Here is a 22,182-nt window from a genome sequence, read left to right on the forward strand (position 1 = left end):
AGTGCTGGGAGGGTTGGCTGCAGATCCCAGCTCAGTGTCAGAGCACACGGAACACAGGCTGTGCCCTGAGCAGGACCCTCCAGCACTGAGGGCTGCATCCAAGGGAAAAGCAAGATGCTTTTAGCTCTGAATCAAGGCATTCAATGTCTTCAAATCATATCCTGAAGGGTCTCACTTTAAAGCAGAGGAGACTTGGAGGATGCGATGAGTGAGCGGCGCCAGTTCCTGGCACGGGCAGTGACAGCTCCTGACAGCCCAGCAGGGAGAGAGGATCCCTCCCCATGGATCAAAAATTTCTAAATGAAAGCCCAAAGGCCAGAGTCACACACACTTCCTCCACTGCTTCCTTCCTGGTTTTTATCCACTCAGTAGCTGCTAATTGCTGAGCCTTCCCCAAGGTGGGAGACCTGTTCTTAATGGGGCTTCAGGTAAAGCTGGGGAGTATTTTCCACAAAGTCCAACCTGCCTAAAATCTGGTGGGGGTCAGAATTTATGAATTCTTCTGCGGTTTGAAACATAATTCCAGACAAAGCATGGAGAGTTCTTTTTCTGTGATGTTTTGTTGGGATTTTTTAAAATAAATCTTTCCATTTTGCCTGTATTTGCTTGGCAGCAAGAAGCATTTTGCTTCTAGAATTTTTGAAGGTAACACTTTTTAGAGTAATATTTTTTTCTCTACAAATATTCCTGTGTTTATAACAGAAATCTCCAGGGGAAGAATGCATTTCATTTGACCAAAACAGAATGCTTCATGTTGACTCAGAATGGCTTCTGGGGGTTTTGCAGTCACTTTTGTTTTGCCTAAAGAGAAAATATTCTGCTTTCTGTTTAATCTAAACATTCCACCACCAATTCTTTTCATTGGCCTGCCAAACTGAAAGGTCTTTTATTTTCAAAGATCCAGTTTCAAAACAAGTGCCTTTACAGGAGTTACTCCTGTACCTGGAGGCAGCTTTGATGGGTCACTGGGGGGAATCCAGCAGGCCAGGCTGTTTCCTTGTGAAGCTTTCCAAAATGCTCTGCCCAAAGTGTCACCGCACTGCTAATGCTGCTATTACTGTAAAGAACAGGTTATAAACCTCCTCTCGATGCTTTTTGACCTTGATGAAGACAAACTTCATGGGGATTATATCAAAACATGAACTTAAAGAACCTGTGAAACTCTGCCCAGGCTCCCCAACTTAGGTATGGCTGAGTGAAGAAAATAAATGGAGGGCGAGGGAATTATCTTTATCTGGAACAAAGCGAGAGGCAAAATGAGAATGTTGAGGAATTTCACGGACACGAGCAGCAGTGAATGGCTGTCCTCAGAGGCCATTTCGTGCTCATCATCCTCGCAGGGCTGGCAGCACCTGAAGGGAGAGGCGATGTCAGCTCTGGGGCTCGGGCTGTGAGACAAATACCACCAGACAAATCGCTGTCACGGTGCAGGAATGAAAAAAAAACCCAGATCCTGAATAAAATTCTGTGCGTCTGTGTGTGTGTGTGTGTCAGGAGGAGGTTTCAGAGGCACAGACACGGAAATAAAAAGCTGTAGGAGAGATTGAATCTACAACCAGCCCAGTGCAGCGCTGAGGGGTTTAAACCCCTCGGCTCCGGGCTGAGGAGGTGTGAGGGGATTGCTGAGGCTGCCCAGCTGAGCTGGAACACCTCCCAAATCTCATCTCCAGCAGCAATTCATCTCCTCCTGGTCACTACGAGCATCTCAACATGAAGGGCTTCAGTGCCTGAAGGAAAACATTTGACCTTAGAGCTGCTTTTGTGCGCTCCTCGCTCGCCGCCTGTCTGTCTGTCTGTCCGTCCCCGGGGCCGGGCAGGCCCTTCCCGCCCCATCCCGCTGGTGGGACAGGCCCTTCCCGCCCCATCCCGCTGCCACGGCTTCCTCGGCTGCGTGTTTGTGTTCCGTGCCGAGCCCTGCTGGGGAAACAGCAACACCCTGGCGTGCCTGGGCTTCCTGCAAACTTGCACTGACCTGGGCAGCCAGACATCCAGTCTGAGAGCCATGGAAGGGCCTTTCCCTCGGCTCCGAGCTGCGGCTGCAGCTGATAAGTCCCCACCGTGCTTCAGCTCTTGTCTGTCTTCACGTGTAACGAGCTTTGCAGCCCGCGGTAAATCATTCTTTTAAATTTTCCCTTGGGAATTGCTGGGTGTTTCTTTCTGGGTGAAATTCATAGGGCGTTTCACCTTCCCAGCTCGGGAGGAGCAGATGTGCCAAGCTACAGGGAAATGCTCTGTTTTCACAAAGGGTTTCTTTGCTGAGGAATTTCCCCTCAGACTTCAGTGCCGGTGACTGTGGCAAGGACAACACCTGCATTTCCCATGCCACAGCTCTCCAGATTGCAACACTTGAGTGCAATTGATTTACACCACCTGGAACTGGAGATCTTCCTCCAGGCCGAGGTTATCATTTTAAAGGAAAAGTGACCCTGTCCCTTTTGTTTCAAGAAGTTCTGTCTCTGAGAGACTTTTTAACAAGGAGTTAACTGATTGCTGGTGGACTGGAGGTGGTGAGCGTGGTTGGAAAGCTGGCAGTGACACTCCTGATGTTCCAGCAGATCATTTTTCCACGCCACCGTCAGTCTGAACTACTGAGGGGTTTCAAGAAGGATCTGGTTTTTTGTCTGCACAAACCATAACAAAGGTATCAGCTGGCAGTTGATTAGCTCAGAATTTATCCTTCGCCATTCTGTTAAGCCCCAAAGCCGAGCCACTTCATATTTGCTTATCTGCTAAGTGAGCAGCCCAGCTGCCTGGAAAGTGCTGGAAAGCCTCTCCTTCCCAATAGGATTGCCTTGCTCCTGCTTAGGAGGGGGTTTGGAGCAGCTGGAGCAGGACACACAAGGTTTGAGCTCTTCTTTGTGTCCTGGGGCTCTTTAGTGCTCGATGACTGAGATAGCTGAGGCTGTCCCATTCCTGGAAGTGTCCAAGGCCAGGCTGGATGGAGCTGGATGGCGCAAGCTGGGATGGTTGGAGATGTCTCTGCCCATGGCAGGGATGGAACTGGATGGGCTTTAAGGTTCCAACCCAAACCATTCTGGGATTCTGTGACATTGTTTTCTTCCTTCTGCACAGAGTTCCACAGTTAGGGAGGGAAACAAAGCCTCCCTGGCCTCAGGGACAGACCCAGGTGCTTGACCTTCCCCTGCAGCTGCCTGGCCCTGTCACTGTCCCCTGACGGCCAAAGTGCAGCCCTCACCTCCTGCATGGGCTCTCATCTCAAAGCTGCAGCAGGGCAGCCCCACAAGCTGCTGCCACAGCAGAACCCCCACTCCAGGAGCTGAAATCACAGAATATTCCAGGTTGGAAGGGACCCTAAGGATCATGGAGTCCTCTTAAGTGAATGGCCAAACAGGGCTCAAAATCACAATCTTGGCTTTATTAGCACCCTGCTCTGACCAACTGGGCCAATCCCAGTGGCTCCCACAGTATCCACCCACAGGTATCCCCACCTGTTCAGGAGCTCTGATATTGCCAATGGAAACAGAGAAGGAAAAGCCCTTTCATAGGCAGACAACTCTCCAGGCTTGGGTATAAACTGGATAAAGCAGTGAGATAACACGAGTCACTGAGATAACACAAATCACTGAGATAATACAAATCACAGCCATCTGCTCTAGGACACTCCACTGGCTTAGCAAAGAGGAGAACCCATAAAATAAAAAACCTTTTCCTCTTTTTATGTTTTTTAAACACAGTGAGATTGATGCCCAGGAGACCCTACAACCCTGAGTGATTAACAGTCACCACAGCTGAAGCCATCCTTTCCTTTTCCCAATCTTTATCACCCAGAAACTGCCTCTTGCTGCTGCTAAGTGCACGGTGATTTTAAGATACCATCAAGATTTCAAAGAGTGATGGTAGAAAGCCAGATTTATCTAGTTTGGCTTCCAATTCAGATTGTAGCTTATCTGGGATAGTTTATCTGCAGCCCCTGGTTGGACATGTGGCAATTCAGGAGCAGGCTGCTATTAAAAATCAGTCAGGACTGAAATGCAGCTTCTGTCACATGCCCTGTAAATCCCTGCTTCCCTTCCCATCAGGGGGATCAGTAACACCATACCTGTCCTGTTGTCAGCTGGAAAAAGGTAGATTAATTTTAGGTCCCTTGGGAATCAGAAAATTTGGTAGAGATGAGTCTTGGAGTTTTGAAAAGATGGTGGGGAATGGGTTAAATAATCATATTTTTTTTCCTGAACAGGAAATATTTTTGAGACATTTTATTCTGTTTTGACTAAGATGCATCAATCATTTCACAGTTCAATATTTTCCTGCCTTTTAGGATTATTTCATATTTGCTTAGCTGCCTTCTTTTGATTTATGTTACTTCTTAAACAAACACTGCTATTCTGAAATTCTTTCTAAAAATACTGGCAGAAATAATTTTAAATTCCGTGCTTCCATCTTCTCAGTCAAAATTTGATCCTGAATTGTGGATAGTTTGGTATCAGGAAGCTAATTTTTTCCCCAGCAAATTTCCTCTTGGCCTGTATCTTTATCCTATACCCTTTTCCATCCATTGTATACCCTCGTCCATCCCCTGTCATGTGGCACATTCCTTGACCTTCCTTTTCTCCACAGGACAAGAAATAATTGTGATTACAGTTCCCCTGACACCTTTTTGCGCTTTGTTGCCAGTAGACAAAAATCTACTTTCTCTGCTTTTTCCTATCACAAATAGCCCAATGGTCTCCTTTTAATTATCCAGTGTCTTCTTTTAAGTAGAATAAAAATATTGTCACTTTTGATACCTCCCAGTGTGGCTCAACTGGAGAGCAAGACTGCAGAGGGATTAAGCTGCAGGGATAAACACTAAACACATTTTCATAATGTGACTCAACAGGAGAATTTTGCATTTTTGGGAAAGTGCATGAGACACTGGAATGAGTATAAATATTTCCTATTTATTTTGGGGCTTGGACCAAACTACAAAGTTATGGTTCAAAGATCAGGTTTCTGAGCTCAAGGCTTGATTAGAACCAGGGCCTGCCTGACCAGAAAGTTCAGATGTGTATCTGAAACTTCCTAAATGTGGGGAGATTAGAGATCTAATGTTTTAATTCTAATTAATCTCTCTCACATAACGTTTCCTGCAATGCCCTTACACCAAAGCACAGCCAGAATAAACCAATGGTGGGGAAGAAAAGCTGGCATAAAAATCCAGCACTAAAAATTAGAGAAATCAGCCAGATTTTGGGTCTTTATCTGCCTTGGGCCCAGTGCTCATGCTCAGCCCCTTGTCCCAGGTCCACACACGACTCCCACATCTCTTACACAGTGCCCCAAGTGCCTTTTGTAAAACACCATCACCAGCTCACACATGGCCTGTCACACACACAGCTCCAACCAACACTTGCTCTCCTCCTGATGAAGCTCATGGTTCCTTTTGTCTGCCAAGGACAAAATTCCCAGTTCTCAGGGCTAAATGAAGCTTCAAACCCCACAAGAAGCAGCATGGCCACTCTGCTGTGTCCATCCCTGCCTTGGTGTGGTGGGAGTGAAACTGGGGTGGGTTGTGGAGCTCCAGCTCTGCACCAAGCTGATTCTCTGAGGGTTAATTCCAGCTGACAACCCTTGGGCATTTCCATGACATTCCTTAAGCAAAGGTTGTCATCAGTCAAGAAATGCATGTTGATATCCCCAGGTGAAGGACAGGAGGGCTCCCAAAGCCCAGAAGTATCTTGGCCTCCTGAGCTGGCAGTCCATGCAGTTTTCATGTGTCTGCACAGAAATGTGCCATTCTGGGCAATTTCTGGATGAACATGGAGCTAATGCAAGGAATTGGTCATTGGCTCTAACCCCTGTGTGACAGTGGCAGGATGTCACTGCATGTCCTCACCCCAGGGGAGCCTTTCTGGGCAGCTCAGTGCTCACATTGCTGTGCCCTTCCAGTGACTGAGCAGTTTTCCAAATCCATGTTCTGTTCCCTGCAGACTACAGGAATCCATTTGTGGAGATGCACCCAGAACACCCTGACATCATCTACATCACGGATGATAAGAAAACAGTGGTGATCCCCTGCCGGGTCACCTCGCCAGACATCAGACCCAGGCTCATCCAGGTAAGAGGTGGCTTCAGGGAAGCTCAGTTCAAGCTCTGGGCTGCCAATAAAATGGGGAAAACCAAAAAAAATAGGTGTATGAAGCTGAGTAAATTACATAAATAATAGCAAAGACCCTGAAAATCCACAAACATTAACCGGTTCTTGCAGTGTGTGTTACTGTTGAACTGGGTAAAAGGATTTTTTTGGGGATTAGGCTGAGTTTAGCACATTTTTTTTACATTGTGGCTTGGTGTTCCTCCATAAATTGGCAGAAGTAGATGACAAAGCACTATTTTCCTTCAGAATTCTTTGCATAACACCTGGCTCTCTCTGAAAGCTTCTCTCTTTATACCTTGAACCTCCTTAGAACAATTGCCCATTTTTGCTTCATTTCATCAATTCAAACCAAGTTTCAGCCTTGGGAATAGATGGCTCCAGCATCCATTCTTTTGGCAGCAGTTCCACCTGAATGTCAAGGTTACAGCACAGTCTGTGCAGGCCAAGGCTGTTTGGGATAATAAAAATGGAAATTTAAGGTCTGGGCCCTGATCAGTCGATGGAGTCACTCATTTAAAGGGCTTCAGAACTTCACTCCAGAGTAGCCTGTCATGGAGTGAGGAACAGGACAGAAGTCTCCTGGCTCCAGTCCTGCATTTTACATCAGGAACTCCGTGCCCTTCCCTTCCCCTGCCAGCCTGACAGCTCAGGAAATCCTGGAGGGAACAGGAGCTCATCCTGTGCCCCTTTTCCAGCCTGTTCTGGAGGGACTGTGAGGGATGAGGCTGTTCTGGATATGGCAGAGAGGGGTCTAAGCACCTCTGCTCCTCGTGGCAGTTCCATGCCTCAGATGTCCCCTTCTCCTGGGAGGCAGCACATGGAATCATGGGGGACTGGGACCTGCTGGGACCCATGGCACGTTCCCAGTAGAGGTGCAGAGGGACAGCAGGGGCCTTATTGCTTTGGAGATCTCTATTTTTAATTTCATCAGCAGGGATTAAAGTAGGGAAAGAGGCTCCTCTCCAGTTATCATTTTAGGCTGGATAAGTGTTGCCACCCTACCTCCATGACTACAAAAATGAAACATCCCTCTCTGATTTGAGCCTGCTTCACCAAACTCATGGCTGGAGCAGTGCTGCAGACCCTGGCAGCATCAGGGTGGCCTTGGAATTCCCATTTCCACGTTTATTATTGATGAGCAGCCCTGCTCTTCCTGCTTCCCAGCTAAATTCCCAGTCATTTCTCCAAACACAAACTGCAGCCTGGCTGCTGGAATGAAACCTCCACCAAAATCTCTCCCACAAAAAGCTGTCCCCAGAAGATTTCCCCCTCCAAGGCTGAGCAGCTGGGGCTCAGGGCAGGGAGGCAGAGGTTGGGCACAGCTCCCAAAGGAGCTGGGAGCTGCTGGGATGTGGCACCTCAGGAAGCTCTGGGATCCAGCTGTGGATGGCACTGCTGGCTTGGCCCTGGCTGGGAATCCCACTGATGCCTTCAGTGGCTGCCTGGAACAGAGGTAGACAGGATTAAGAGAATAAAGTGGGAATTTATTAAAAGCCTTCAATAGGTTCACCTTGGGCAGTCAGAAGCCTCCGAGGACACACCCAAGATGGACGATGGTCACGAGTTTTTCAGACAATTTCAAGTTTGGTCCATTTACATTTCAGGGGTTAATCCTCCAATTCCAGCTTCAGGCAGTGAGGTCATATTCCCCCAGTTTGCTCCCCTCCCAATTCACTTTTCTTGATACTTTTCAGGGCCTGAGGCAGTAGAGTGTCTGAATCTCAGGCCTAGAGGAACTGTTTTGTCTGACCAAAATGTGAAGACAGTTACTGACACTCTGGATGGAGTTTAGAGTTAGACACTGATGCAGGGTTTGAAGAATACAAAAGCTGAAGTCCTAAGGCAGCACCACAGCGCTGGGAGGAAGCAGGGCAGGACAGGGGAGGAGGTGAGCATGGGGGAGGAGAGGTGAGCCAGGCCATCAGACAAATTTAGAACATCCTCTCCTTCCAAATTTAATCTCCAGGAGACAACTGGGCAGGGAGGACAACACTTCAAAGGGAGGAAAGCCGCTGTGATTTCCTTCGAGCAGCATTGACGCTTTTTTGTTTGATTGTTTAAATAGGTATTTGTGAATATTTTATGAAGATGTTTAATCTGTGTGTGGTGTTGAAAAGGGCCTCCTGAGTAAGGTTATTTTTCCTTCCCCCTTCCCCCAGGCATTGGGGAGCAGAGCTGCCAAACCCTGAAGTTCAGCTTTATCACGTTTTATTATTCTTGTGGAAAATGGACTCTTTGCCACTGTAAATTAAGTTCCTTATGTTACCATTATACTTTTAAATCATTGTACTCTCTTTAAACATGCTCAGAGAAAGGTACCTCTTGCTTATACTAAGCAGATCCTAGCTACCTCAATATATCACCTTTATTATTAACAAACTCATGTTTAAGACACACAGCTCAGGCTTTTAATTTTGCTTAATGTGATTTTAATTCGGGGCAAAAAGAGCTTTTTCAGTCATGTCAGATCTGTTTAGTCACTGATCTGGTTCAGTGTGCATTTGCCACTTCCAGCTTTGACCTTCATGAGTGCTAAAGCAGGATTATGCCTCAGGTTTCAGATCTCTTTCTGTAATTTTTCCTATTTTTCCTCATGGTTCTAAACAGAGATGCCACAGCTTGATAACTTCAAAAGCATTTACAAGAGATCCTTGATTCCTACTGCTGTCAGAACAAATGCTGCTCCAAAAGACAGCGACTGCCTGGCTGTCCCCCCTTCCCCATGCAGCATCACCAGTTCCTCAGCCAGAATTCCTCTGGGTTTGGTCCATGCTGGAATTGTAACAATTGACCCAAACCAAGGCCAGCCTTGTCACTTGTGTGTCCAGAGCCCCAAGCTGCAAGCTGTGTGGAACAGGAGGATTGTTTAAACTGAATCCAATTTTAGCTGCCCTGCCAAACCAGAGTCCTGGCTGCTGGCAGACAAACAGGAGCTGCCCACAACAGGAATAGGAGCAAAACTGTTCCATCAGGGGTGAAATTCCTGCTTTCAGTCCCTTGGTTAGCTCCCAAAGCTGAAGCAAGGTCTCTCTGAAAAGGAAAACCTCCTCTTGCCTCACCTTTGAGCAGCCAGGATATGAGGAGGAGGAGGGAGAAGCAAATAAAGATAATTATCATGAGGTAACTGCAGGCACACTGAGGTTTGCCCAAACTTTTCATTTTTGGGGCAGAAGTGATCTCAACTCTCCCAAAGAGCATCCTCAGTCCTAAAGAGCCTCCCTGTGTCCTGCCGGGAAAGCCAGAGCTTCCTGTGCTTCCATTCCCGCACCTGCAAACCCCTGAAACTCTCTGAGCATTTCAGGGACCTCTTTTAATTTCAAGTAGTTCTTTTGTACATTATAATCCAGGATTTTCAAAATTTTTGGAAAGTAAATTACATTCCCTCTAGCAAATACAGGATTTCCCTGTGTGTTAATAATAACAATAAACTGATTATTCCCCCCAACAAAAGCCAAGCTGCTCAACACTGGTGTTGTCCAAGGGTAGACAGAGGGGAGTTCATTCCCATTAAATGAATTTTTGCTCCAGTTTGTTTTCCACATTTGCCTTTTCTATTTTCACTTCTTCCTCATAAACAGAATTGAGAGGTTTTTTCAAGAATCTCACAACATTACAAGTATATATGAATTTAGACCCCAAATGCTTTAGTCCCTTTATTTCTGTGATTTACACTCCTAAGTCACCCAGGCTGCTTCCATGGCAATCCTTGGGGTGCTCTGAGAGTGTCTCCCCCCATTCTGTGGGACAATCTGGGGAGTGCCCACAGACCAGAGCTCATAGATAAGCACAGTCAGGTGAGTTAGTGAGCAATTCTGATTTTGGGAGAGTCTAACTTCATACATGTTTTAAAGTACAATGAGGAAAATGTGTGATAGCTCCACGTGGCACTGGGAGGATACACCTGTGAAAAGATCACCCCACAAAATTCTTATAAGATGGGCATAAGGATTTCCAAAGAAGGGATGAGGGAAATGAGTCCCACACATGAGATCTGGGAGCACTGGGACTCCTGAACTGGCTGCCCAAGTGTTGAGTTTCAGAGACACTCCTGCCTTAGGGAGGGCTTTCCTGTTTGCTCAGGCTGCTGCTGCTGCAGACCTGTGTGGACAGAGACCCCAAAGCCCTGGGGAAGGTCAAAGCCCTGCCCTGCCCCTAGGACAGAGCAATCCAAGGGGAATGGGATTCTTACTCCTTGTCTGTTCCCTTGCAGTACCCTTCTTCTGCAGAGATCAACTTCAAGAAGATGGTGTGGGACCCCAGGAGAGGCTTTGTCATCCCCTCCCACTCCTTCGTGCCCTCTGGGATCCTCACGTGCTCAGCCCACGTCAATGGCAGCGTCTTCAACTCCTACTACATGGCCCAGAGACTGGGTGAGTGCCTCAGTGCCACTGGCACCTCCTGGGTGTCCCTCCTTGCTCAGCCTCAGCTCTGTCTGATACATCTCCCTGGGCTGCATCTGTGGCAAGTCCAAGCTGGAATGCTAAAAGTAAACTCCTTCTTCCTTTTTTTTCTCCCTATTCAAGAGAACTTGGATTGGAGCCACTCCGGTTTTGAAAAATGACCAAGTGCTGAGGTGGTACAAAACAGGAGTGTTTTATTCAAACCCCACCAAGGCTTTGTTTGCTTGGATTGAGCTGTATTTACATTAAAACAACTGCTGGCTCAGGACAAAGCAAACAGCAGCTTTCTTTTTGCTTCTGGTCATTAACCACGTGTGATCATCGTATAAAAACCTCACTACACTGCTAATTCACATCTTTGCTTTTTATAGATTTTCTCTGGGTGATTTACTACACCATTTCCCTTGGATTTACAGCTGAGCTTCATCTCATCATTAAAATCTGAATTTGAAGCAACTAAACATTAAATTTTTGAGTGCTGGGCATTTATATGAAACCAATTAGAATTTATTTTTCTTTTGTTTTCCATGTATGTTCTTTATCTCCTCATATATCTTCTATTTACTTGGACTTCATTCCCATTAGCTCATGGCATCTTTCTACACAATCAGCACTCAGCTTTGAACAACAGGCTTGTAAATTTGTGTGGCAGCCAAATAAAAGTCCTGTAAATCTCTCTCTTTCTCCTTATTACTCCTTGTTGGAGTAATTTTTTATTAGAATCATGAATGCAAACCTACAAAATCTCTTAGGCCATCCCTCTGCACCTTAGTTAGGACCCAGGAAATCCCTTTCTGTCGTGTGTTACTGTCAGTGGCCAGGAGTGGTTTTGGTATTTGCACCAAAAACTGATGGAAGTTCAGAGCTGATGTATTTAAGGCACTGACAAATGTGTAAGAGCAAGACTTGGGGATCCCACTGGGGGATTTGAGGATCCCATTCAAGGATTTGGGGATCCCATTCAGGAAGGAAAGGGAGCTGGGCAGGAGAGGGCAGGAGAAACACATCTCATGTCCAGCAAAAGAGGATCCTCTCATTTTGAGTCCTTTGTCACCTTTGGAAACTCTTTTCTGTGGAGCTGATGAGAGGGTTGGAGCATGGCACATGCAAGGGCAGCCATTCCTGACTGTGTCCATGGGAGCAGGGATCCAGTGGTGGATCCCAAAGTGATGCAGGGAGTGCTGCTGCTCACAGCTTTGCCTCTTCCATTGCAGAGGGCAGAATACAGAACCTGGCTCTGAAGGCAAGTGCCAGAAAGCTGCTGGTTGGAGACACTCTCAAGCTGGAGTGCAAAGCAGAGACCTTCATCAACGGGCGCATTGAGTTCATCTGGACGTGTCCCCGTGGCACAGTGAGTGCATGGAATCCCTGTACTCCCCCTCCTCCCAAAATTCACAGGGCTGAGAAAACCTAATTATTACTTATGCTGAAATTATCCAATCATTTATAAGCCTGTCATTGATTGAACTTTGTGTTTGGATGAATCTAAAACTTCTCAGCCCTACTTGAACCTGCAGATTAAACTGCAAACCTCACTAAATAAACCCTGGCAAGAAAAGCCAGGCATGTTTCCTTCTTTTTGGGAAGAAAAACTCCTTCATTCCTTCTGTCCTGGCTGTCTCACAGTGACAAGTCTCAAATGCAGGTTGTAAGCTGTCAGTCTCCTCATCTATTTTGGTATTTATGAAGTAGGAAAAAGCAAAGGAAAACACAGCTGAACCTGTGGAAATCATCCCCAAAGAATGAAATGTAAATTCTGAGTCATGAGCTTTCTGTGGATACAATACAAAAAGTGCCAAATTTGAAGTAGAAATAAGTAAGAGACTTAACATTTGAGGTACCAAACCCTCTCACTTCTTCTAAAAAAAACTCAAAAAACAGAGGGAGATCATTTCCCAAATCAGTTCATTTGTCTGAGATTCTATTCCTGGGTCTGTTTGGTGCTGATAATTAAAATAATTGGATTTCTTTTCTTTTTAGTTCAGCAAAATACGCATTGTGAAGAAGCATCTAAGCTTTTTGGGAAGGTGTAAAATGTGATTCCTAAAAACTGATTAATTTTGATTTGTTTCCTTAAAAAAGAATGTCTGAGTTTGTTTCAGTGAGGAAACTACAGAAAATATAACATAGAATTTATAGAGGTCCAGGCACTACAGTGTTACTGAATGAATTTGGTTTCTTGAACCCCATATGGTGGAAAAGATTAGTTTTCCTATGAACTCTCCTTATATTTCTAACATTATAAATGTAAAACTTCTTGGCCAAATCTCTGGGATCAAAAATCCTATCGAAAGCGATAATGCTTTCTAAAATTCCCCAGGAATTTGCATTGGCACTTGGCTGTCATAATATATTATATTTCTGTCATAATAGATTTCTTTTAGAAAGCAGGAGGTTTTTAATACAGAAAAAATACTGACTGTGACCAACATAAATTTAAAAACCCTCAAAACCAAACCCTCGGAGCAGGGCTCTGACCCTGCAGCAGTTTTACCCTGAGATTCTTGGGATTCAGTCCTGGAGAAGGACTGGGATGCATCCCCTTGTTTACCTGCCCAGAATTCAGTACAAAGTGCCACATTTCCACTCTGCTTCTCTCTCTTATTAGACTTGATAATGAAACTTCACACAAGAGCTCTTCCTGCTGATCTGCCTTTTATATTATTTATTTCAGTGATGGGGAGATGTGATGGTTTTGATACGAATCACTGCTTTCCTTTACTGGCAGCCTTGGAAAGGGTGATCACAATAATCCAGTTTACTCTGCTTTCTGACCCTGTTTTTTGTGACTCCCAGCACCCCCACCCCAGGAGAACAATGGACCAGAGTGATGTGGTGTACAAAGCTGGCAGCAGCCTGATAATTGAAAATGTCACCATGGAAGATGGGGGCCTATACATCTGCAGGACATTCAATGCCACCAGGCTGGAGGCCAATGTCACTGTCACCGTGTATGGTGAGTGCTGCAGCCAAACCAGGATGGACCAGGAACCAGCAGTGCTCAGCTTAGAGGATGATGCCAGGCTGGAAAATCTGTTGATTGAAATGGCACTAGGGAGAAAGTCAACCATTAATCATCTAAAACCTCTAATTAGTCAATGAGAGTCAGCTCCCATGTCTTCAAACAAATTCAAGAGATACATTTAGATGGGACATTGGGAAGGAATCCCTCCCTGGGAGGGTGGGCAGGCCCTGGCACAGGGTGCCCAGGGCAGCTGTGGCTGCCCCTGGATCCCTGGAAGTGTCCCAGGCCAGGTTGGAGCAGCCTGGGACAGTGGCAGGTGTCCCTGCCATGGCAGGAGTGGCACTGGATGGGCTTTAAGGCCCCTCCCAACCCAAACCATTCTGGGATTCTGTGATGTCTGAGGGAGCTGAACTGTTTGAAAAAGCTGGCACCAAGTGTGCTTGCTGAGGCTCTGGAAAATCCATCCTGTGGGCTCCACATGGGCAAGAGATGCCCCAGGCACTCCCCACAGCAATCCAGGGGCAATGCAAGTGCATATCCTCTGCTTTCCATGTGAATTCCTTCATGTGGGAGCAGCCCTTCCTGGCTGAGGCTGGGCTGCACAGGGGAGCTGAGGGAACAGCCAGATCCATTTGGTTCTGTGCAGGTCTGTATTGGAAAAAATCCCACGTGAGAACAGAGCAATCCCAGGTGTGAGCTCTGTGCTGTGGCAGAGCTGCCATTCCAAGTCTCCCTGCTCATTTCTCTCCCCAGAAAAACCCTACATCACGGTCTCACACAAGAAAGGGCCTTACTACGAGATTACGTCAGGACACAAGTCCCTGAAGCTGGCTGCCAAGGTGGACGCCTTTCCTCGGCCCACTGTCACCTGGTGAGTGCCCCAGCAACAGCAGGAATGCCTGGGCTCCTTGAGGAATCCCGTCTGGAACAGATCACCACCATTCCTCACCCACCACACAGGTCAGGGATGGGAGCTGGGAGTGCTCAGAGAGCTCAGCTGAGGAGCTGTGGCTCTGCTCTGGGCTCCTGAGCTCTGGGAGGCTGGGCCAGCCACCCCTCATTCCCAGGAATTATTATCACTGCTTTAATTGAAGGGATGGGACCACAGTTGGGCTAAGAACAATTTATTGCTCAGATAAACATCAGTCTCAAAGGCCATGAGATTTAAAAGAGCAAACAGCCGGCCATGGCTCCAAGTAGTCACAAGTTCTTTGTTACAAGACAATATAGAACTTTCTGATCCAATGGGCAGTTGTCACAAAGTTTATTTTGCTTTTCTAACCTATCACCTTTACTCACTTCTGCTGCACTGCAGATACTTTTATCCAGTGGGCTACTACCACACATGCACACATATGCTTCTGTGGTAACATCTAAACTCTCAGCTTACTCTGTACAATTACACCCCTACACTACAAACCCTTCACCATCTTACCAATACAGTTTCTTACTTAAGGCATATTCTTACTTACAACTATAGAAACCTAAGTTTATCGTTTTTCTGCTTAATGTCTGTGTACTTTATTTTTACATCAATCCAAGCTTCTCCCAAGGCTGCAGATCAAACCCTTCAGTGTCTCTGAAAGTTTCTTTCTTTCCATTTCCCACACCCAGGCTGTGTTCTTCTCCTAGCCATGAAAGAAAGGTCACTGGAGGAAAAAAAGTGTGTTTCACTTTCCCTGGACACAGAATGATTTGGGAGATCCAAGGAGAAAGCTCTTGGGGAAGGGTTTCCTGCTTACCCCCAGCAGTGGTGGTCCGTCTGCAAGGGGCAGGGGATAACACCAAAAGGACATACTTTTAACATAAGAAATTGTTTCTCTCCAGAACTTTTAAATAATGTCCTCCAGACCTGTGCCAACAGATCCTTGCAGTGAATCCTCCTGAGCAAACTAAAGGCTTCACCAGGAGTGCAATGGATCTGCTAAACAGGAGGGGCAACCAGCAGCAACTCCACGAGATACTCAAGTCTCTCTTTACCCTTTCATCACTTGTCCTCTCTCCTGCTCTGTCTTTAACGACCCCATCCAGTGGCTTTTACATCTTTAACCCATGAAATCCCATGGGACAGCTGGCAGGGGCGTGCCTGTCCTGGCAGAGAAGATGGCATTTCCCTGGAGCACCTGTCCTCAGCCAGCTGAGAGCCTGGCAGGCAGCAAAAGGATGCTCAGGGCTGGCCTTGCTGCTTATTAGCACTGAAATAACATGAAATTCTCTAATTTTAGTGGAACCAGTGCCAGGAGGTGTTTTTAATTGCTGCTGTTATTTAGGGATGGGGGTGTTTTGGGAGCTGAAGTGGGACCGACCCCTTCTCCCTGCCAAGCCTTTGTTCCTGGGCTCAGTGTGGAGCTCTTTGGTGGCTGCCTGGGACCACCAGAGCTGCCTTCCCTTGGAGCCCCAGCTGTTGATGTTGGAGGCCTCTCAGGATGGTTGTTTTTATGACTGCAAAGGAAGTTTCCAGCATCCTCAGGCAGTGGGAGATGCCCCAGCATCCTTCCACCAGGCCCAAAGCTCTGTGTGTGGCAAAGCCTGGACTATTTCCTACCCATGAACCCACGTGTAGGGTGGGCAGTGGAGAGGAGCCTCTCCTGCAGATGCTGCTCTATTCCAGGCTGGGAATTCCTCACTGACCTCCCTATGGACCAACCTTCTCCAGGTCACAGAGTTTAACTTTTTCAGACACAGTAAAGGCTCACAGAGACATCCTGAGAGACAATTCTGCTGAAATCATCTCTTCCTTTAAAACTGCTGACACACATTTTGCTATTCCATGATTTCCTACACTTGGTGTTGCCCATCCAGCTTCATTTGAGGGCATTTAGATCATAGTTGAGCATGTGAGAGGCACTGTTCATTCAGATAAAATAAACCACCTTTTTCCTGTGTGGAATGAATCCATCCCACAGCATTGGAGATGAGAATCAGTTCTGGTGGGGAAGGCTAACAGGAATAAATATCCAATCCAAGCAGTGATTCTAGACCTGCATTTCCCTTGCTGGGATGACCCTTTAGCCGCCTAATGTGGGTGACAGGGTTTCTGAGGGTTCACAGGGACATGACAAGCCTTCATGGAACTTCCCAAACAGGTACAAGGATGGCAAACTGATCAAGGACAACCACACCTGCTATGAGCCAGATCCACTGAAATACAGACTGGGAATACGAGATGTGAGACCAAAACATGCTGGGAACTACACCATGGTCCTGAGCAACCCCAAATACGGCCTCTACAAGAACCTCACCATGCAGCTGGTGGTGACAGGTAAGGACTTGTTGTGTCTAATTCCTTCTGCTGGGTCACTTATCCTATTTTGTGTGATCCTACTGTGCCAGTCAGCAGGAATGGGTGGCACTTCCCAGGGTTTAGCACTGCCCAGAGATCACCACCCCCCTCAGGAACCACTGAACCCCTCATTTCAGCTGCTCTGAGGAGTTGGTGTGACCCTGGGTCATGCAAGTCCCTTCCCCTGGGACACTGCACCTCCCACAGCACTGAGTGCTGGGACAGTGGCTCCACACAGGGAGGTGGAAATGCCTGAAAAGGCCACAAACATCACATTTTTATAGGAGCTTGGGAGGATATTGAGTAGAGAGGTCTTAGAACTGGGGGCAGAGTTTCCCAAGAGAAGAGCTGGAAGTTTTATCCCTTGAGATTTAAAAGCAGCTTGGGCAAAGCACTGGAGAACATCTGCTGGGACAGGAAGGGTCCCAGTGGGGCTGACGGAAGGAACTGGAGGAGCTGCCCTGGCTTTTATGTCTGTCCATCATCCTGCTCCAGATCCATTTTCTAAATCTGTCTTTTCTGTTCTGTCACTTCTCTGCTGGCAGCATTTGAGGGACAGGTTCTTTTTCAGGGGAATTTGGAGGAAACTGTGGTGTGTGCTGAAGCAGGTTCACTCGCCATAGAGGGAAATAGATATTGGAATGCTATTTATTGGCCTCCCTGGGTGGATAATGCAGGGCAGAGCCACATTGTCTCTTTGCACATCCACTGCCTCTTTTAATCCATTGAATTTGGCAACAGAGATTGAATTATGAGGCCAAGTAGGAGTTCAACAAAAGTTAGCTCTGCTTTCCCTTTGTATTCTCCACTTGGGCAGTGAGTAGTTGCTGAGACAGGTTTGCTCTCTTTTCTGGAGTGAATTCTTCTCTCTTTACCCTCTTTACACCTAAAACTATTCTCAATTGTCCAATTTTTATATACTTATGTATTGTTGCTTCCAGCAGTTGTGTTTTTCTCATTTCACCTTTCAGAAAGGAATAATACCTGAAAAATAGAAAACTTGTCACTTAGGTACATCTGACCTATTAAAAATGTTAAATGAGATATGATAGCTTAAAAACCTGAAATAAGACATTAATTAATGCGTGATTTAGGAGGGGAGGGAGCCAAAAACATGCTCATGGTCAGGTCCTGCAGCTCAGCTGAGCAGGAGGAACGTGTTAAGCTGCATCATTTGTCCACTTGAGATTGTTTTTCCACACAATGGTTTTGCCTCTTCAGAGAACGGAAACGTTTAAAGGAAGAGAAATGAAGAATGATAATAAACTATCTTGTCAAGGTAAATATTGGTGTTTGCATGCACAAGGGAGCGTTTCCTCGAGGAGCTGCTGTTCCCCAAACAGGCAACAAAAAACAAACAGAGCCTTTTTCTGTCAGCAAGAGGCTATTTCAGGATCAAACCACTCCTGCACAAGCTTTTCATGTCCATGGTTTGTCCAAGCTTGGGGCATCCCACCCCTCACACAGTGCAGCTCATCCTCAGCCTTTCCAGGGGTCAGCCCAGCAAGGGCTTCATCAGCAATAATTATTTAATTGCAACCCCCCCATTTCTCAAAGTCCAGCAGCTGCAGGGGTGTCCCCAACTGTCCTGTGGTGATGCACAGGAAAACCACAGAGCAAGTGTCCCTTTTTTTGTGACAGGAAGTCAGGGAATGAGAGGAGAACAAGGAAAGACCTGCCTGGGGTGCCATGGGTGAACACTGAGGCTGCAGACAGGGAGGGTTTGCTTGGCTGCAGCAGGACTGGCACCCAGCACCAGGGAATTCTGCCATCCCTGCAGCACCAGGGAATCCTGCCATCCCTGAAGCACCAGGGAATCCTGCCACCCCTGCCAGGCTCTCCCCTGCAGCACCACCCTGATGTGCTCTGTGTGAAGCACTCAGCCCAGGAGAGACTGGTTGCACTGAGATTCATGTGGGTAGAGCCCAAAAAGGGCAAAATGGGCTCTTGAAGCTGCTTCAAACTGCTCTTTCTCTTGTGCTTCCCATCAGAGGGCAGGGACAGCTTTTTCAGGAGCTGCTTTTTCAGATCTGGGATTTCCTTTCAAGTGCACTCTGAAGCTCCAAACTGAAAGCAGATTGGAATTTTTCCCTTAACTGTCCACAAATAACCTGGCACTTTATCTCCAGCCATCATGACTGATACCTGGGTATCACACCTGAATAGATTAAATTGCTTGGAGTTTCAGCAGACTCTGAAACAAGAGAAGGAGACCAAAACACACTTTGTAGCCCCTTTCTGCAGGGATTATCTGAAAGAAAGCACCTCTGAGCTGGAGGTGTGATTAATGTCTCTGCTCAGAACCAGAGGCAGCCTGCAATTACTGAAGCTGGGATTTGAACACAGGGATTAGTGGAACTGATGGAAAAATCCTCTTGGGCTTCAAGTGGACACAGTGGGTGGAGTATCAGTTTTGCATGGTGTCTAAAAGGTGGAGCCTGCACCTGATAAACCTCCTGCTGAGTAACAGCCACCTACCCTGAGAGTGAAGAACAATTTCTGTTTGAATAACAGCATTGCTCCCCAAATCCAGGGCCAGCCTTTCACTTCAGAGGTGAAGCTAAGGAAGGGAGTGAGTTCTGATCCACCCTGTTGAAGAGAAGAGGGAAATTACCTAAGCAGACTTTGGTATGAGGAGAGAAATGCCATTTGAATGGTTTCTGTTGCTGCCTGGGGACACTGCAGTGCAGAAATGATCAGTAATCCACAGCCCCCTCTTCTGAGAGTCTCTCCACAACAATCCATCGTTAATGTGTCCCAGGTACTCAGCTGGCACTCAGTGTGCTGTGACAAAGCCATCAGCTGCATTTTTGGGCTGGGTGCAGAGGAAGTTTGAAGTTAAAATTGTTGTGAATTGTTTTGCACAAACAAAGTACAAACAGCAGCAGGGCTCGACCCTCAGATTGCTCTGTATGAATTTTGGCAGTGTGTTTTAGTCACTAATAATGGCAGCAGAGGAGAACCCTTTCAGCAGGATGAGAACAGGATCAGAAGAGCCCTGCCTGAGCCCTGTGGGCAGTGTCTCTCCTGACCTGCTCTGCTGCAGCTTTCCTTGGAGTCACCTCCTGGGTGTTTAACTGGGAGAAATCCCAGAGTTCTGCCCCACTGTGGGCACAGGGTGTTGCACTCCATGGGAATCAGTCAAACATTAGCAGCTATTTCCCCCCAGGCTTGATTTGGTCACCAAACTGAGGAGTACCTACAGAGGGATCAAGTGGAGAGGGAGCAAAATGGGCAAATAACTCCAGAGCTGCAGGGTGGGAGCTGAGAGAAAAAGATCCAGCAAGGAACTGCCTGGCCTGGAGGAGAATCATGCAGCTATTCCAAAAATGCCTCTATAAGAAGGGCTTAGCTGTGCCTCTGGTCACCCCTGCTCCCTCTGCAGCTGGAATTTATTCTTGCAGGAGCACATATCTCCATGTGGAGTCACCTTGGCTCCTTGTAGGACTCAGGTCCCCAGGAGGTAGCTGATTGCATTTTCAAAACACTCCTTCTTTACATATTTACACATCAAACACTGTCCAAGAAGCGGTGGGTTGCTGTGGCTTTCTTTTGTTTGATTAAATTCTTACTGAGAAAAGCTTCAAGAAAATAATGTCCTGAAGAATTTGGAAGGGAGGGAGCAAGGAGAAGGAACAATCCTAGCAAACAGCTGGTGGCTGAAAATCTGAGCCAGCCAAGGAGGAGAAATGTGGGAGAAAAGAGTTATTCCAGGCTGGAGTGCAAAACAGTCTCAGAACAAAACATAAACAACGCCCTCAAATCTATTTCTGGGCAAGCAGACTGTGTTTCATCCTCAGCCTTGTCCAACTCCTTTGTGTCCTTCAGGGCTCCTGCTGAGCCCTTTTGGAGCAGCCAGCGGGCTCTGGCCACCACCTAGGGAGTGAGGAGAGTACTGAAGCACGAGTTAATTCAGAAATGGGATGAATAAGCTCCTTCACCACTTTGCCTTTCTTCTTTGTCCCAAAGTTTCTCTCCTGTGCTCCCTCAAGGCTCTTCCAGCAAATACTGCTTTGGGTTCCAGCTGCTCCAGCCAACTGAAGTTGCATTCCCTCCTAGAGCCCTTGATCCCCCAAGCTTGTGTTTTATCTGTAAGAAAAGCAGGATTAAGGGCTGGAAATAACCTCCACAGCAGGCAGCAGAAACTCAGGCTGCTGTGAATTCCCCCTCTCCAGGGAAGGACTGGAAGGAAAGGGGTGCAGGGGACTGGTCACACCTCGATTTGTTACCAGGCAGGAGCAGCTCCACAGCCCTGAATGATGCACATTGCCCTACTCTGTAGTCAGGCCAGCTCTTCATATTGTGGTTTAAAATTCAAAGGCGATTTTGTGCCTGACCTTCCTTGGCTTGTAGGGGATGAGTGGACATCAAAGGAGTCCCCAGTGATCTCCACAAAAGCCAGGAAATGTGTGGTGGAGAACAAAACCCCATCACCTCCCCCAGAGCCAGAGAAGGGAGAGGGGAAGAGCCTTGGGGATGAGGTGAATGCATCTGGGCTATGCCAGGGCAGAGGAAAATTACTTTTAGGGTGGGGGATCTCAGCTACAGCCAGTGCAGGACACAGGGGACATCCCACAGTCCCTTGTGTTGTGGAAGGGTCACTAACATCCCTGAGCTGAACACTGAGGAAGAATTTTGTTTGGATTTTAAATCCAGCTGATGTTCAGCTGAAGGACTGAGCCACAGCAATGCTGTCCCTTCCCCAGAGTCCTGCCAGGGCTGGGTTTCCTTTGTGGAGCACATCCAGCTCCTGCCCAGCTCCTCAGAGGATGAGCCACTCAGGAGAAGTCAAAACAGAAAATTGAATTTTCCACCTCCTGGGCCAACTGAGCTAAACTAGAAATCCCCAAATAAAACCCATCCAGCCACTGTTCCAAGATGTTTCCAAGTGCAAGGCTTTGCTTTTCTCCTGGGTTCTGGGAGCAGTGTCTGTATGGATGCAGGACACAGTGCTCCAGTCATGCTTCCAGCCTCAGCCATCAGGCACAGTCAGGAGAGAAACAACTTTATCTGGGGGATTGATGAAAGAAAAAGCACAAGGAGGCTGCAGCAGCCCTTTCCTGCACATTTAGGAACAAATCCTGAAGAGTTTTCTCCCTGATATCATCCAAACCCTGCACACTTGCAGCTCCCAGGAGAGCCCCTGATGAAGAAGTCAAATGAGCTATTTTCATTTTGCTGGAAGTGGCCAAAGCAATTTTAGGAAGAGGAACGTGGGGGCCTGCTGGAGCTTGCCAGAAGGATCTGAAGCATTCAAGTCACATCTTTGCAGCAGCAATCTTGGTCTGACAGCTCCTAAAACCCACAGTGAGGGGGGAAATGGCAGCTGGGGCTTCCCATGCTGTCCCTCAGCCAACCTGCAGGTACATTAACTGATTTTTGGAAAGCAGGCAACGGGGACAGAGAGAAAAATCCTGGAAAACTGCCTGCTCTGCCT

At 47.1% G+C, this 22,182-nt stretch overlaps 1 protein-coding gene across 1 annotated transcript in view; it reads left to right on the forward strand.

Annotated features, from left to right (window-relative positions):
• The window catches only part of LOC136562532 (vascular endothelial growth factor receptor kdr-like), a 129,597-nt gene that overhangs the window by 44,162 nt on the left and 63,253 nt on the right, over positions 1–22,182 (forward strand). Inside the window, exons 4-9 of the mRNA XM_066559421.1 lie at positions 5,931–6,058; positions 10,308–10,467; positions 11,712–11,848; positions 13,294–13,453; positions 14,216–14,333; positions 16,549–16,724. Coding sequence (XP_066415518.1) covers positions 5,931–6,058; positions 10,308–10,467; positions 11,712–11,848; positions 13,294–13,453; positions 14,216–14,333; positions 16,549–16,724 — 879 coding nt within the window. The remainder of the gene's footprint in view (positions 1–5,930; positions 6,059–10,307; positions 10,468–11,711; positions 11,849–13,293; positions 13,454–14,215; positions 14,334–16,548; positions 16,725–22,182) is intronic.

The sequence above is a fragment of the Molothrus aeneus genome, chromosome 14 (assembly GCF_037042795.1).
Source record: "Molothrus aeneus isolate 106 chromosome 14, BPBGC_Maene_1.0, whole genome shotgun sequence".
NCBI lineage: Eukaryota > Metazoa > Chordata > Aves > Passeriformes > Icteridae > Molothrus > Molothrus aeneus.